At 41.0% G+C, this 16652-nt stretch overlaps 1 protein-coding gene across 9 annotated transcripts in view; it reads left to right on the forward strand.

Moving 5' to 3' along the window:
- The first annotated feature begins 1330 nt into the window (after positions 1 to 1330).
- The window catches only part of DENND1A (DENN domain containing 1A), a 147530-nt gene continuing 132208 nt past the window's right edge, over positions 1331 to 16652 (forward strand). For all 9 annotated transcript variants that reach the window (XM_059864833.1, XM_059864837.1, XM_059864834.1 and 6 more), the window contains exons 1-2: positions 1331 to 1485; positions 7171 to 7241. In XM_059864833.1, the coding sequence (XP_059720816.1) occupies positions 1469 to 1485; positions 7171 to 7241 (88 nt within the window). In that variant the 5' untranslated portion in view covers positions 1331 to 1468. The remainder of the gene's footprint in view (positions 1486 to 7170; positions 7242 to 16652) is intronic.

Genomic DNA, 16652 nt, shown 5'->3' on the forward strand with positions numbered 1-16652 from the left:
GTGGTATGATTCTTCCCACCCAGGCTCTCTGGGGAGCAAATGGGGTATTAAAGGATCTCGGATGGGATATACTCTCTCCCATCTTTCTATCTAAGTTCTTCAGCCAAACACTTGGTGTCCACAATGATTTGCACTTTGGAGGCCTTTTAAAGGCAAATTTTCAATTCTTTCATTTCTCACTGTAGATCATACTCAACTCTAAATAAAGTTTAAAATTGCTACATTATACTAGAAATCCTCCAAACCTTCCTGAAAACTTCTCGTAAATCATGTTTTATGAAATAGTTGGGTACCTGTTTGTTCCTGTTTGCCAACTCCAACACGGCTGTTTCAAAAGCTGTCTATCTGTGATTTTTGAGTCAATGTAAGATGTGTTTTCAGCAGACTGCATTCCATTTCTGAGAAATCTCCAGTCCCCTTTATGACCTTGCTTGGCCTTGAGATTCTCTCTAGTCACGTTTTAATGTCTTTTTAGTGGCCTTGGTCTCTGTGCCCACAATGCACAATGCTCTGTCACAGCTCTGCAAGGCACCCCTCCCAGCCTCTTCCTCTGCCTCTTTCCTTTGACTTCCACAATCCTTGGACATGGAATACCTGCTCCTGCCTGAGGCTCCAGCCTGTGCCCATGGGGACGGTTCCCCTCTGCACGGGGTGTTCCAAAATGGGCAGTCCTGCTCCTCATCTGGCCTGGATATCAGGGGATATTCAGGGCTCGGGATCAAGCGGTGACGCGGTTTGGCCCCGTCAGTCCCGGCCTGGCCCTGCTGTTCGGTGTCACTCCAGGCCGCTCGTCAGCTGCTAAACGTGGCGGGCAGCTGAGGAATCCCGAAAGGAGCGCGGCCGGTGCTGCCTGAATCTCCCTGAGGGGAGCGGGGCCCGTCCCGCCGCGGGGTTCCCGCCTGAATCTCCCTGAGGGGAGCGGGGCCACTCCGCATTGCCATTGCCGACCCCCGGCGCTCCCGGCCGCAGTCACAGAGACACAGGATAGGTCGGGTAGGAAGGGACTTTTTGGGGCATCTGGTCCAACCTCCCTGTCCCGACAGTCATGAGAACACATGGTACAGGATTGTGTCCTGACGGTTCTGGAATATTCCCCGTGAGGGAGACTCCACATCCTCTCGGGACAAACTGTTCCAGTGCTCGGGCACTCGCGCAGTGAATAAATTCTGCCTCGTGTTCGAGTGGAACTTGCTGTGCATCAGTTCCTGCCCGTTGCCTGTTTTCCTGTGGCTCAGCACCACGAGCAGAACCCCCCGGTCTTTCCCTGACGGTTGCCCCAGACAGGGACAGAGCGCCCGCCCCGGGCCCCGCCGCACTACAGCTCCCGGCAACCTCCGCGCCGTGACTCGGCCGGGGCGCCGCGGCGCGGACCGGGATGGAGTGAGGGGCGAGCGGCGGACAGAGCGCGGCCCTGCGGCCCCCGCCTGTGTTTCGCTCCGCCCCGGGTCTATGCGGCCCCCCGGAGACCATGGGATCCAGGATCAAGTGAGTGCCCTCCGCAGCTCTCCAGCCCTGCTTCAGGCCCTCGGGAGAGCGAGAAGGGGACTGACTTCCCCGCCCTCCCTCCGCTCCCTGTGAGGCCGCGCGGGCGGGACCCTGGCCGAGCCCTTGGGCCTCGGCTTGGGCGAGAAGGAGAGGGAGAAGGAAGGGGAGAGAGCGCTCTCTGCCCCGCCGGCCGGAGGGACGGGCAGGACGACCCCAACTGCGGGCGGGACCCCGGCGGGACCCTCCGGCCCTGCCCCAGGAGAGGGGCGAGAGCCGACCCTGCCTCACACCCAGCCCGCTGCCCCTCCCGCTCTCCGGCCCGGGCGAGGAGGGCAGTGCAATGTTATCGGTGCAGGCCTGAGGGAGGGCGGGGGTGCTGTGTTGGGAACATCTTCATTGCCAGCTCAGCCGACGCCTGTTCGGGGGTGTGGAGCGGTCGAGGGAGTGCAAATTTCTTTGCCCAGAGCGTGCTGACGGAAGGACTAAAGTCTGGCTAGGAAATAGCCAAAGTGCATTAGCAAAGAGGTTTGGGGGAAGGAGAGGAGTGATGCAAGTGATTGATGTGCTGGGCCTGCAGCTCCATGCCCTTAATGTTGGGTTTTTTTAAAATTTTCATAAAATTGGTTGTTGATTTATTGGTAAGCCTTGTTGGTATGTTTGGTATAGTCACTTTAAAAGTCTCAGTTTGTTCATGTGCCATTCCAGGAAAATTCAGTTCCTCGGACACAGGTAGAGGTGTTATAAAGCTATTGCCAAGCAGGGAGTGCTGACATTCCTGTGTGTGAAAGGGTTATAGAGTGGAGAGTCCCAGGGAGATCCTGTTTTATTCAGCGAGTGCGGTTGAGCACTTATTTTTCCTTCTTGAACGCAGTGTTCTTCAGGATTACATTGGGCTTTAACTTTTCACTTGTTTTGTTTAACTTGGATACAAGACTGGAGGGGACATAATTTGTGTGATGACGCATCTTCGTGTTCCCAAGCCCACAGGCTGAATAGATGAAAACGTGTCTCTTCAGCCAGGTGTTTTAGGAAAATGTAAGCGGGTAATGAATGTTTGTAATGATAGCACTGTGGCAATTGGTTGGTTCCAGAAAGGGATGAACCTTTCTTCCTTTCTTAAGCATACTGTGGGCATGAGTTTTGCACCTTTTTGGAGTATGTGTTCTCAACTGTTGCTGCAGAGAAATGAAAGCCTGAGAAACTGGTTAAACTCTTACAAATACAGGTAGAATTGCAAACTGTACGTGTTTTGGCAGCAGAGCAGGCTGTATCTCTGACTTGCACCTTCAGACCCTGCAGCAGTCACCCTTGCTTGGATCGCTTCAAGATTATGATCCAAAATTACTTCTTATGATGACCTTATCTTAAATCTTTTAAGAGGTTGATGCTTACTTTAAATGCAGTTTAATTTGTGGTACGCAGGCTGTGTTTGCCATCCTTGGGTTTGTGGTGGCTGTTTGGACTTCAGTGGCTTTGAGCAGACTTTGCTGAATGAGAATGTCATCAGGCAGGTGAGATGCTCCAACTAGGAACTGGTGTCAGGGAGCTGTAGCTGCTAGAAATACTTAGTGCAGCCAGCGGAGTTAAGGACTTTTTCTGTGCTAAGTCCTTCAGTGTGAACTTGTCTTTCCCAATCACCAGAGCAGCAGAGATAATAAACCCAGGTAAACATTGCTTTTCATTCTTCTTGGACTTTGTGAGAAAGCACTTTGTCCACGGAGTGATTAAGCAACTTTGCCTCGAGCAACACTTAATAAACTGCTTTTTTCCACTTTGGACAGAACACTGTGCCCGAGTAGTGTACGGACAAAATTTCAAAACAGTCTTAAAGTATGTAGAGTGAGAGAGCCTGTATGATCTGGTCTGCCTTTCTGAGCTGGATGTTTAATCCAACAAAGACTTTAACGTTGGTAAGTAACTTCCCTATGGGGACAGGTTGGAAGTGTGAATGGGGGAACTGTTTGTTAACTGGGTAGGGTGAGGCACATCTCCTTTAGGGGTGTCTCCAGTATGTGCTGGAGCCCCAGTAAACATCCAGCAGTCAGATCCCTTGCTTCTTGCAGTAGATTGATAACTATGAGGGATATTAAACTGCTTGGCACAGGATCCCTTGCATGCACTGTGATAGACTCTGCATGAAACCTGGGCAAATCTGTCAGTTAGATTTCTGATGGGTGTATAATAATGAGTCATTTGAGTGAAAGATTGCTTAGAGAAAAGTATCAGTAGCTGCATCAGACTGAAGTGAAAGAAATCAAGGAATTGCCAGCAGTCCTGTAAGCTTTTGGCTTCTGTATAGCTGCAGGCAAAAAAAAAAAAAGCTACATTGAGTGTTGTGCTGGGTTAATTCTCTGTTGGGGCATGTCTCAGGGAACGTGCCAGGCACTCTGTGCCAGCCAGGTGAGGTAGCATAGGAGCCTTGTTAACCTGCTGCTGTCACTGCTCCCAAGCCTTTGTACTCCGTGTTACAAGACACAAAGGATTTCTTATTTATTTGTCTTAAGTAATGTGTCAATACCAATCTGTTCAGTAGAATGGCATTGCACTGTAAAAACAGTTGGCATGTCCCTTTCTAGAGGTGGTTGTATTTCACTGCTGACACAATAGATGCCAAGTGTACATCTGGGAAGGCCTTCAGAGATTTAACAGAACGTTTGTTATGTACTAAGATGAAATTTATCTACCTAGGGAATACCAGGCAAAAAAGTTAAATATATGGAAATTAATCAAGGCTTCAGTTATAGTTTCTGAATTGAATTAGTGATTACAGGTTTCTGCTAATAATTTACTTTCTGCAAGAGTTGAGCAACTAAATCTTGTTACAGGACAACTAATTATCAGGTAGTGTCAGATTCTTACGCCTCAGTTCTTCAGCAGAATGATACTTTCTGTCCTAAGTGCTATTGCATTTTCCTGTGTGTACCAAAAATGCTCCTGACAGAATTGAAATAGGCTCCAGCCATCCAGCTTCAGAGGAGGGCTTGATTTAATTTTATTCTGAATAAATCTCTTACAGTTTGATAAAAACGACATTTTTTGATCATAAAAGGTGCATAAATGTCTTATTTGAAATATCTTATTGCAGTGTAAAATTGAATTTCATATTGATTGCTTTGAAACGGATGTTATTTCTAGATCAGAGATTTGAAGTAATTCATACAACTAGCATTTATCATAGAAGTATTATTTTCTCATACCTCATAGCTCCTTCCTCAGTTAGTGTTTACAGAGAAGTATTGCATTTCCTTGTGAAATTACCTAGTTCTCAAATAAGTGAGGCATTATGTCTCTTTGTACCTCTGTGTTCTATGTATTTTTTAAAATTGCATCTTATTGTTCACTTGGTAAGTGACCGTGGGTCCGTAAGTGATTGTTGGGAGGAGGGAAAACTTGCTGTGTGTTCAAGGCTCTTGTGCAGTGGGGGATTGCTGGGGCTGGGGTTTCTGTGCAATTCTCAGGTGACACTGGACTACAGAATACACATTTCTGATCATGTTTATGCTGTATTTGCAAACTGTATGAAGTCTCATAGTGAGTTGTTTCCTTAATGCCTCTGAAAAGTTATAAAATATCCACAATCCAACAATGACTTCATTCTCATACTGAGGTGTTGGTTGTTGAATGCAACCTTTAATACTGAAATTCTCACTTGGGAAGGCTACTTTAATTCACTGTTCATAGAAATAAACTGCCGTTTGTCATGGAAAATTAAAATACAAAATGTGATGTCTTTTTGTCTGAAAGGTTTGGAATATAGTCTGTGCTCCTGCCAGCTGTGTTACCCAGTGCTTTTACTTAAGAATTTGAACTTGGATTCTAACATAATACTAAAAAGGTGTTTGTTGTTTTAACCATTAGCTGTAAAAATATAAAGTTTATAAACTTTTAATTAAGGCAACAGGGTGCTAAAAATAAAGACACAAACAAGGAGGGTACGATTAGGCTGCCCAGCAGTGTGTATAAAAGGAAAAATACATTTCTGGTGCTCTGTGGGTGTCGTTCCATCCTCAGCCCATGGCGTGGCTGTAGGAATGCAGCTAAACCCCAGTATTTGCAGGTTATGGGCTGCAACTTGAGTAGCACAGTGAGACTTATGCAAGTTTGCTTTTATATTGCACAATAACAGCTGACTTTGGATTTCTCATAACTTATGAGTGCAGTTTTCTGAAAAAACAGCTACTTACGACAAACCAGTTGGGAACTGGTGGCAAATTAAATTACCATTAATTGAGTTGTGAACCATTGTTGCTCCTGAGAGGTGCTCTGTAAAACTGAGGAGTGTGATCCTGTGCTACTGAAAGCCATGGTAGCTTTTCTGTCAGTTTAAATAGGTGTGGGGTTTGGCTTAGAGCCACTTGAGTTAGGCTAAGTGGGCCTGTGGCACGGTTAGAAATGTTTTCCTTAATCCTTTTGGTGTTAAAGTAGGATTAAAAATAATAGAAATTCTCTGAAGAGTTAAGCTGAACTCCTCAGCATGCTTATATGTTTGGTTTGAATTGTTGGGTAAGATGAGTTTAATTTTAAAATTATCATTCAGTTAGGAATTCTAGCATGTGTATTTATGGGTTTTGTCATTACTTTCGTCCTTAGCTGTAAGGAAGTTACAAAATTCACAAGTTACACCACAGCAATTTTCTAATGTTAGTTTGCATTAACACATAGGAGACAATATTATCACTATACAAGCAGCTGTAAATTTGGAGCAGTAATTATGCAATTTTGATTCTTGATTTTAACCAGAAAGTCCAAGAATAGAGTGTCACATGTTCAGACCTGCAAAATACTTATTTCAGGATTACAGTCTTTTTACTCTCATAAAAAATATCTGGAGTAGCTAAAATTGTTAGTCAAGACTTAAGTCAAAATATTCTTTCATATATGATCACCTGCTGCCTTTGCATACTCATTATGAGATGTAATTCCAGAGCATCACTCAGAGAGTTCAATTAGTGAGAACGGAAAAGATACACTAAATTGTTTATTTGTTTTGTAGTAATATCATTAACTTTTTACTTTTACTACTGGTGTATTTCTAACTCTTGGGCAAAGTAAATCTCTTTCCTCAAGCATAATTTACATCTTCTAGCTCAATGCGGTATGGTTTTTGACTGTCACACTTATTTCCATGCATCTGGCAAATTTCTGGAGTTAAGACTCTGGAGTCTCATGAGACCAAACCTCGTGCATTTGTAATATTCTCCAGCATGGCCTTTTTTTGGCAAAGAGGTAGAAATATTTTGACAGGTATTAAAAAGGGCACTGTCTTCATCCTAAACACAGCCTCTTAAGTTTTTCTGTAGTGTGTGCAGAAAGTGATTTTGCCTCCTCTCGACTGCATCTACTTTTTTTTTTTCCCTACTTTTCCTGGGCAAATAGATGTCATGAAGTTGAACCCAAGGATCTCAGTAATGAAAATGTGAATCTGGGTGCTGCTTGTTCAGTGTTGGACAGTTTGACTTTTCAGTTTGGTGAAAAGTTCCCAATCCTTTTTTTTTACTGAAAAAATCCCTGTATTTAGCACCTTACAAAGGTCTGATGAGAAATCATTCAAGGCTGTAAACCAAGAAATGGAGATTCTCTAGTTGTTGTTGTACTGTGTGCATGCTGAGAACCCTTTCTGACTGCCTCATTGCAAGTGCACTTAAACCAAATTCTCAGTGTGCTAAATGCCTTCTTTTGTTTCAGACAAAATCCAGAAACTACCTTTGAGGTGTATGCAGAAGTGACCCACTCAGGAGTCAGTTGCATTGGGAAAGGTACTGTTTGCACTGTTTCTACCTATTTATTGGCTAAAACTCTTCTTAAGGACCATGGATTGTGAGAGAATGAAATGTATTTAACATTATGCTGTTCTACCTTCTAAAAATATCTTAATTACTGGTTCTATGGAATCTTTTACAGTTAGGACTAAAAATTAGAAATTTGTGGTTCTGTACCTGATTGTGGACAATTTTCAGGTTTCTGTGACTGTTTTGTCTCTTTTTGTCTTTTAAAATAGAAATAACTCTTTTCTTGATTAGGTTGAAAAAGTAAGTGCTTTTTCAGATTGGTGTTTGCTGCTCATGTAAAAAGGGTAGTTTTAAACCAAAAAAATATTCTTAAAGCATCCTGTTTGGAATTTATTTTTACTTCTTCCTTTTTCTTACTTGTCTACAGAAGTATTTTTATCTGCTCCCAGAATTCTCACTTTAATAAATTACTTTATCTGGAAATTAGGCATGGATGCACCATATGATTTGATTAACTGTTTTTACCATTGTTATCAAGTCATAATTACACAGGTATTTTTCTGTAATATTATTTTTGAATAATATAGAGAAGTCCTGTAACTGCTGAAACCAACATGTAAGTACATTTGGGAATTTTTGATTGCACTTTTCTCTCACCTGAGGAACTTGATCAAATAAGCAGGAAAAGCCAAGGTTGAAATTCATAATGCCAAAATTTAGTTCAAGGTACTGTTATGAGGGTTCAGTCCCTAGAATGATATAAAAGGAAGTTTGCCAGAATTAAATAATTATGATTAGTCAGCATGTACTGAAGTAGTATTTCTTTTGTCTTTTATTAAACAATCACGTGTGTGTGATAGATATGGTGTAATGGACCAATAGAAAGGATTTCTCTATTTTATTGACTGGAAAGCCACTTACCTCCTTTTATATCTGTATTTGTTACTGTCTGTGAAAGTCAAATAGCTGCAACTCCTTCCTTGCCTGCCAAAGCCTCCATGGGAGTTGTAGCTGGAATACAGTTTTGGCTTGTCCTACTGCTCTGTGCCATCACAACTATTTGATGTAACTGCAGGAGCCCTTTTAATAACTGGTCTTTGTTTCTGCACATCTGACCTGGATTCTAGTGCCAGAAAATCTGAACAAATTTGACCATAAACATTACATTGTACAGTACTAGTGTCTGGGTATAATCTTCTCTTTGAAGTTTGTTTGCATCCCCCTGGAGGGATTAATTCCCTGCTGTGGGAAGGTGGGTTAAAAAGCACGGAAACTACTTTACAGGTTTTTAATTGGAGAATTTAGTATACATTTTGTTCTATAAACCAACTGATTCTATGGGAGTTTCACTTAGTTGTGTTTTTAGGTTTGTTGTATGCACTTGTAGGTGCAAAATCTTCCAAAATTCTTTTTAGGGAGTAAAAAAATAATTTTAATAATTGTTTTTACTAGCCATATATTTTGAAGTTGCTCTCTCTGAAGAATCTTTTAAGAGATTTTTCCCAACCGAATTTTTTATACTTAAACAGTGTTCTTTATTCTCAGGAGCCTTAGATCTGTGTATACCCAAATATTTTGTCCTTCTGTTCTGAATGAAGGTTGTCTTGTTCTCTGCAGTGTCAGCTGCATACTGTATCCCAGGCAAATCACCATTCCAGAAATACACACCTAGAAACCTCCATGTAGTCCGTGTCACTTTTTGGCTGTCTGTTCCATGCCAAAACCCTAACAATATAGATTAACTTCTCTTTTTTTTGTAGTCAGGGAATGTATGTTACATGGCAAGGAGCAGCTACTGTTGAGAAAAGTAAAATGCATAAAAGTTGAGTAAGAAGCAAATTGTCAGGCAGGATTGAAACTATTTCTCCCTGTTTAATTGGTCCCAAAATTAACTAAGGCAGCTGTTTTTGAAGTTTGTGTCTTGTATAATAGTGCTTAATTCTGGTACCAGTCTTCTGACTTGGTCTTGAAGAAGAAGAATTGCTCCAAAGCTGTAACTGCCCTAGTGTAGGGGATTGTCTGGCTTGTGGCATGGTAAAACTTGCCTCCATTTTGTTATCCAAAAATGAGTGTAGCTGTCGTGCATTAACCCCAGCTGGCAGCTCAGCCCCACGCAGCCACCCGCTCCCCCAGCCATGGTGGGATGGGAGAGCAAATTGGAAAAGTGAGAAAGTAGCAAAGGATGTTTCCATGTGGCTGTGAAGTATCAACTGAAATTTTAAGCTTTAATGTATTTTGAAGTTCACAGTCAACTGCAGAAGAAAAAAATCTGTTCTGGATTCCACAAAAGCTGCTGGTAAACCAGACCAAGTTCAATGGAGGGCTGCAAAGGTGCTGAGTGAGCTGAAGCCCTGGAGGGGGCTCCAGGGAAGCTGAGCAGCAGCATTCCATACCTGGGAGGTGTGTACCCATCGGGATGAGGTGTGCAGGCTCGCCATGTGATGCATGGCAGGAGGACAAGGAGCAGAGACAGGCTGGATCAAGAGACATTCCAAGTGAATATGGGGAACCTGTTCACCACGAGGAGTCACGTATTACACCAGGTCACTCAAGAGGTGTTGTGCATCTCCATCCTTGGAGGTTTTCAAGACCAAACTGCTTCAAAACTCTGAAGAACCAGGTCTGACCTCACACCTGGCCTGTGTTTGAGCAGGAGTTTGGACTAGAGACCTCCCAAGGTTCCTTCCTGCCTCAATTATCCTGTGATCCTAAGATTTGATTAGTAGAAATATAAGCTTCAGGATCATTGGGGAATATTTTGTACACTTAATAAGGTGCAAAGAGAAAAATGTCATTGAAACCAAAGAAGTTGAAAAAGCAAACATTGTTTTATTTCAGTCCAGGCAGAACTTTGCTAAACCACAGTGAAATGTGTGAACTGAGACTGGAAATGATCACTGGATCAGCTTCCTGTGCTCTCACTGTCCTTTCCCCTCAGGATTGTTTAGAAATAATAATCATCTGTGCTCAGCATTGTATATTCTTGGTACATGAAATCTTTGGTAGATTATACAATTCCAGCATTCAGTTGTATTTAAAGGTGTTTTTTGTGCTGTTCTTTGTTGAATTCACAGGTCTTACTTGGAAATTTACAGATTTTTCCTACTTAAGTAAATGTGATGTCCTTTTTTTTTTGGAGAACTGTGGAGCAGGATAGCTTCAGCTCTGACTGGCCACATGAAGATGAGTATTTCATATTAAAATATATGTTTCCTTAGGAGAAGACAACACCAAATCATTTGTTTGCCTAATGATTGGTGTTTCAGTGGAAGTTGGTAATTCCCCTTTCTGAGAGGACATGTATTCGTCCTGTTCTTTCTTTCATTACCAATGTTCCTATTAAAGCTTTTCTTGGTGTCCTTGGCCAGATTTACTTCTGGCAGGGCTTTAGCTTTCCTAACCTGATGCCTGGCTGTTCAGACAGTTCCTCTGCATTCCTTCCAGGTCATGTTTCCCTGCTTCCAGCCTCTGGAAGCTGCTTGTTTTTGTTTAGTTTGTCCAGGAGTGCCTTGTTCATCCTTAGAGGCCTCCTGTCCCCTGATTTCCTCTTTGTAGGGATGCTTTGCTCTGGAGCCTCCTCACCAAAAGTGAGAAGCTGCAAACTAGAACAGAGCTTGTGTTTTTACAGTGACAGTACATGGAATTTGTCTAGTGAGAAATCTATGTTGTGTGTGTCAGGTATAAGTATGTCAAGCAGGAACTTTGCAATTCTCATGCTTCTCACCATCTCCCACACATTTGCTTTCAGAAAAAGAGGGGGAAATAGCCATGGTTTTATTGTAAAAATGAAATATTTTAGGGAAAATGTTGGCTTAAAGTAAAGCTAATATTTTTTGTGACTCTGGTGCATGATCTTCTCTCATGCATTGGAACATGATGTGGATAATTAAAAGCTTTTCATGAAATACAGCTATTTTACTGGATTTCTTTTCTGATTTTTAATCTCTGTGTAAAGGAAGGAAAAAAGCATTTTAAAAGATTGTGATTTTTGTATTTGTTGTGGCATTTCATAATACTGAAACTTCACAGAAACTGAGGTAGTAAATTACAAAGAACTTTTATTGTTTCTTTTACAGAAGATAACTGCTGAAACTCACTTAAGCACTCCTAGATATCCAGTTCTATGCTATTGACACATTGTAGAGAAGTGCATTGCAACTGTTTCCTATGTTTTTAATCTCAGCCAGAAGATTGTTTTGTGCGGGTTTTTTGAGATGCAGAAGTAGAAAGGATCTCCTAGCAAATTTAGTTTAAATACCTTTATAAAGAAAGTGAAAGCTTACTACTTGTGAAATTTTTCTTTTAACTTTCAAAGCACTTTATGATCTTAAAACTGCTGCAGATCATTCATCAAAAATAGGATGTGACAAATTTAAGGCTGTTGCTGGACTTCAGCCAAAGATTCTCTCTTGTTAGAAAGGGCTGTGAGAATTGTAGTCTGACTGTCAAACTGTTCATATAGCAAAAGAGAATTTGTTAGTCTAAAGTAACCGATCAAAATAGTCTCTGAAGTAAGAGCATTTGAAAGTAAATGCTCACAAGAGTAAAACACCCCCTACACCCCTGTCTGGGAGGACGTACCATGCTTTTGTGTGGGGTTTTTGTGTTCTTGCCAAAGCAGACATTATAAAAGTATGTCAAATCTGTAGCTTTACCATGTAGTGTGCCAAAAGGCCTTTCTCTCCAAGGACCTCATCTTTCATCTTTTTGTGAGTGTAGCATAAATTCTTGCTGTGTGTTCAAGGAAAAAGCTGAAATGGTTTAGTACAGCTAAAGGATTTCTTTCTGAGTGTTTTTTTCAAAAACCATGGTAAGTTAGAAGCCTAAACGCGACCGCATGGACAAAGTGTAGGTATGTTAGAGTTTAACAAATGTTCACTGGATTAGGAAAGGAAACGTAGTTTATGCTACTTCTTTTATGACAGAATTTAAAAGGTCTTGCTGTAAGACTCTCCATGTGCTTCTTTCTTTTCTCGAAAACATACCGCTAGGTTGAAAAGGGAGATGAATCTTAGAAGGAAACTATTAACTCTGAGGTAGTTTATCATTGTTTGAGTGAAAGGATGAAATTTGCATTTGAATTGGCTCCTAGAGTAGCATGTACTACTAATCTTGTTCCTACTAGAAGCTTGTGAGTAGTTTAAGTACTTCCTTCTTTACTTTTCATGTTCTAGCCTTGGGTTGTAATAGCTCTTTCTCTCCCTCCCCCCCTCCCCAGTAGATCACAAATGTATAACTTAAACTAATCGAAGTCCTTAACTCTACTGGGAGAAGTCACGATGTACTTGGGCCTTAAAATTATTCTACAGTTGTCACTGTGGTTTCTATGGTAGGACTTTCCCAGGTAGAGAGAACTAGCAGCTTTCTGTCTCTGTCAGACACACTGCTGCTCCCTACCATTATATTTTGTTATAGATTATAATGTTACATAGCAGAGCAGTGCCTCCTAAACTGATGAAGGATTTTCTTGAGCATAAGCCAAGTTACTGGACTAGGATTAAGTTAAGAGTTGGTCATTCAAAGGTTTGTAAACCTTGCCCATGCACCTTTCAGAGCAGCCTTTATTTTTTTAAGATGAAATCATTTTGTTGGTTCTAATATGCCCATTATGTATTGAGAAATAAATAAAATCTTGAAGGTTTAGTAATGTCAAGGGAAGTGCAGAATTCAGGTCTTTTTCCATTAAATAAGGGCTTCCTCTTGAGGGGGCTGGAATTCCATATCACGAGTTTTCCCATCCCATCTTTGCAGTGTTGTGTTGCTGCACCAAACTTCCTAAAGCAGGATTGGAAAAGTAACCAAAGCTAGTAGGTAGGTGGTATTTGGGAATTCTAATTCTCCTAAGCTGCTGCTTTGTTTTTCTGTTTCCATTTGATTGCTTTGCTTGTAAGTACAAACAAGGTGGAAGATTTTAACAAAGAGCTTGCTGGGACTGCAGTGTCAGGGTAAGTCAATAGCACAGTTTGAGCTGTGTTTTGTGAAGACAGTTTACAGTTTGGTTTTTACAGTATAAATGAAATACAGAACTCAATTTGAAGAGAAACTCACCCTATGAAAAAAATACTAGAATCTGTCATTTTACAAGTCATCATACATTTTTTTGAACACATTTTAGGCATATTCTTATCTGATTGATAGTACTAGTTTTAATAAACCCCCAAACCAGTAATACCAAATCTAACTGAGTGTTTCTCTGTTGCTGTGTGCTGTTTTGTGGGAAGAGAGCTCTTTGGCCTTTTTGCTTCATGCTTTAACTTCTTCTGTCTACAGTCTTTCCTATTTCACAAGTATTTACTAATCTGCAGTATATTGCTATGCTGGCACTGTTTAACTAGACGGAAAAATTCAGCACAGAAAGTCTCACTCACAAGACTTTAAACTCTTTTGTTGATTTATATATTTTTAAAGGAGCTTGACATCTTCATCAAGTTCACAGTGGGCCTGCTTTGTTTGCTTTCTCTTGAATGCTTGATAAGATTTTTCTTCTATTGTTTTGTGCAGCAAGGACAGAACTTGCCATGGCTGAGGTGGTTTTTTTGTAAATCCACAATATGGTCATTGTCTGCTGCTGAATAATTGTGACTGCTTTTTGTACAACCAGAACTAAGGCTTTGGCTGTGAACAGATTCCTTCTTAGCGTGAAAAGAGACTAATCCATGTAAATACAGCCCCAAAATAAAGCTTTACAGAAAAAGGGAAAGGCTGCTAAGCAGGAGGGCAGAGGTCAGCAATTTAACCTTTAACCTAACAAATAAGAAGCATGAAAGTTCCCGAATTGGTTTACAAAGGCAAGCTCCTGTGATCTGTCAGTTTTTCTTTTCATGATAGAGTTGGGTGAGAAAACTGACTGACAGCTAGTGCCTTTTTAACTGCAGGTTGGAATTAACTGCTAAACTGAAACTTTCTTAGGGAGGGTTTTTCTAGTGATTCTAACAAATTATTTTCACTCACCAGCAATACTTTTCCTTGAATTTAGAGATGAATTTGAGTGGTTTTTCCTTTAAAAGAGTTCTTGAGAGACTCGAATTAGATTCCCAATATTACTGAAACATTTAAGATTTCAGCATTTGAAGCATTTAAGAATTTGGTGAAGCACTTGTTGCAATAGACTCTCTCTTACTGTGCTGCTTTAAGAATAGGGCTGCCATGCCAGCAACTGCAAAGAGATTGTACTTTGAGCAGAGTCCAGACGTTGATGTTAAAGGGGTATGTGTGTGTGACTTTATTTAAGGGAGTAGTTTAAACTTTGGTTCACTCTCAGTCATAGGCATTTCCAAGGGGGTTTGTTTTTTGGTTGTTCTGAATCACAACAGGTAATCTTGTTAATGAGTGTTAACTTCTGCTCAAAGCTTAGTGCATCTGTAGTTAACCAGGATGCAGACATAGCTGTAAAGGACTTTCAATCCGAGTGTCATTCAGGTGAAAAAGAAACAAAGTAGTAATGACTTTAAAGGAGGCTCCCTGTAGATTTCAGAACTGGGACTTTGGGTAGTTCCTTTCCCTGGAGTTAGCATGGTCCCCTAAGTCCATCCACAGTTGGATGATGCTTCCTATGAACGTTTTCAATGGAAACACTGGAATTTAGGGTCTGTGTGTGGGTTGGTAGCTGTAGCAGAGCACTACAGAGCTCTGCTAAAGCACTGAGCACAGCACTGCTTCAAGTGCAGCGCTCAGGCAGAGCAAGTTTGGGGCAGTAAATGATAAACTAGATTTATTTGTATTGCTGGTTCTTTTTGTTATGGGGAGTTCCTTGCAGGAAGAGAATGTGAACTGGAATTCAAAGAGGCCTGTCAGAGTGCCCAAGGCATGGGCTGCCTGCCTTTGGTGTGGTATTTTTTGTCATGAACAAAAAGTGACATTGTTAGGTTTTCCTGTGGTTTTTTGTTGGTTTTGTTTTGTGTTGATTTTTACTGTTCATTTGTGGTTTGGGTGTTAGTTTTTTTAGAAATTGAAAATGAGTTTACAAGAGATGATTTGAGGTTAGATTATTATCAAATAAGTGTAAAATTAATGCTAGACTATTGTTTTACTTCAGCAGTTGTCAAAACCCAAGATCAAATCTAAACAAATCCTAAACTCCACCTTCTGTGCTACCAGAGTCAATTTACATTTTGCTCCTTCTTGGGCTAGCAAGTTTTGGTAAACCATTTGTCAAAATTCCAGATGCTGACAGATTTTTGGCTCCTGGGAAGATGATTTTTATGTCTTTTTTTAAGATGGAAGCAGCTTTTTATATGTGTTTTAATATTACTTATTTCATGGAAGAGTGAAATAGAAATGAAGGAAGTTGGGCTTCCATTTTGAGGATGATAACCTTGGACAGAGAGATAGGAAGAGATGACTGATACTGATAATATCTTGTCTGGAATTGGTTATAGTCTGGAGAGTTTTATCTGAACACTTTCCTGCCTGGAGTATCTACCATTAGAATTTGTGCTGGGATTTCAAGTGGTGGTGAAGGGAATTGGACTCACGACTCCCATTGCATTCTACAGGTGTTAACTCAATCCCATATTGGTTCCCTGGAAGAATCATTTACTTTGAGACAGCGTAGTTCAGAGTATAAATAGTGGTAGCATGACCTCTTCATGAATTGATTCTTACATTATTGCACTCCTTAAGTAAATGTCTCCAATTTCTATCTGTAAGACACTTTGGAGAGCCTTGAGGTCTTCTGATCCAGAGGTTCTAAAGCCAGATTATCAGTCTGTGGAGAAACACCTATCAAAAATACTTAATGCAGACTCAAGGCAAGAGTGAAAATGTGAAGCCAGAATGGCTGATTGAGCACCACAGTCTGGGCAGAGGCAGAGGCAGGTTGCTGGTGTTTCCTGTTGGTAAGCTGTGTATTTGATTCGGTGTTATTGCAGTGCTGTGCTTGGTGTTTGTGTGAATCTGCACTGAGGGAGTGCAGACAGGCAGGGCTGGGTCCCAGCATGGGAGGAGCAGCTCTGCTGGAGCAGAAGCTGGTGCATGCTGTAGGACAGAGCTGCTCTGTGGGCAAGGGGAGAGCAAATCCTAATAAAACATGGCAGAGGAAAGGTAAAATGCAAAAACCCCCAAAACCAAACCCCAACTGCCAAAGCTTTCCTTGAAGTAAATATGAAATTTTCTTCTGGAGTTGTGCTTCACTTGCACCTAAAGCAGTTTCTGATTTTATCTGATGCTTGTCTGTTGGTCATTGACTCAGTTTAATTTGAAGAGTTTATCAAACACATAGAAAAGATTCTTGAGGGTAAATAACCCTCTCTTAAAGCTGTAACCTCTGTCCACAAATGCATTAACATTATTATTATTATTTTTTTTATGTTTGCCACAAAATAAAATATTGATGTCATCTTACTCCATTTTTTCTAGAGGTGATCCTGGCACACAGAAAAGTGTTATAAATATGATTATTTTACTTCATTGTGATTAAATTCCTTCTGCACTAAAGAT

The sequence above is a fragment of the Haemorhous mexicanus genome, chromosome 21 (assembly GCF_027477595.1).
Source record: "Haemorhous mexicanus isolate bHaeMex1 chromosome 21, bHaeMex1.pri, whole genome shotgun sequence".
In the NCBI taxonomy this organism is placed as follows: Eukaryota; Metazoa; Chordata; class Aves; order Passeriformes; family Fringillidae; genus Haemorhous; species Haemorhous mexicanus.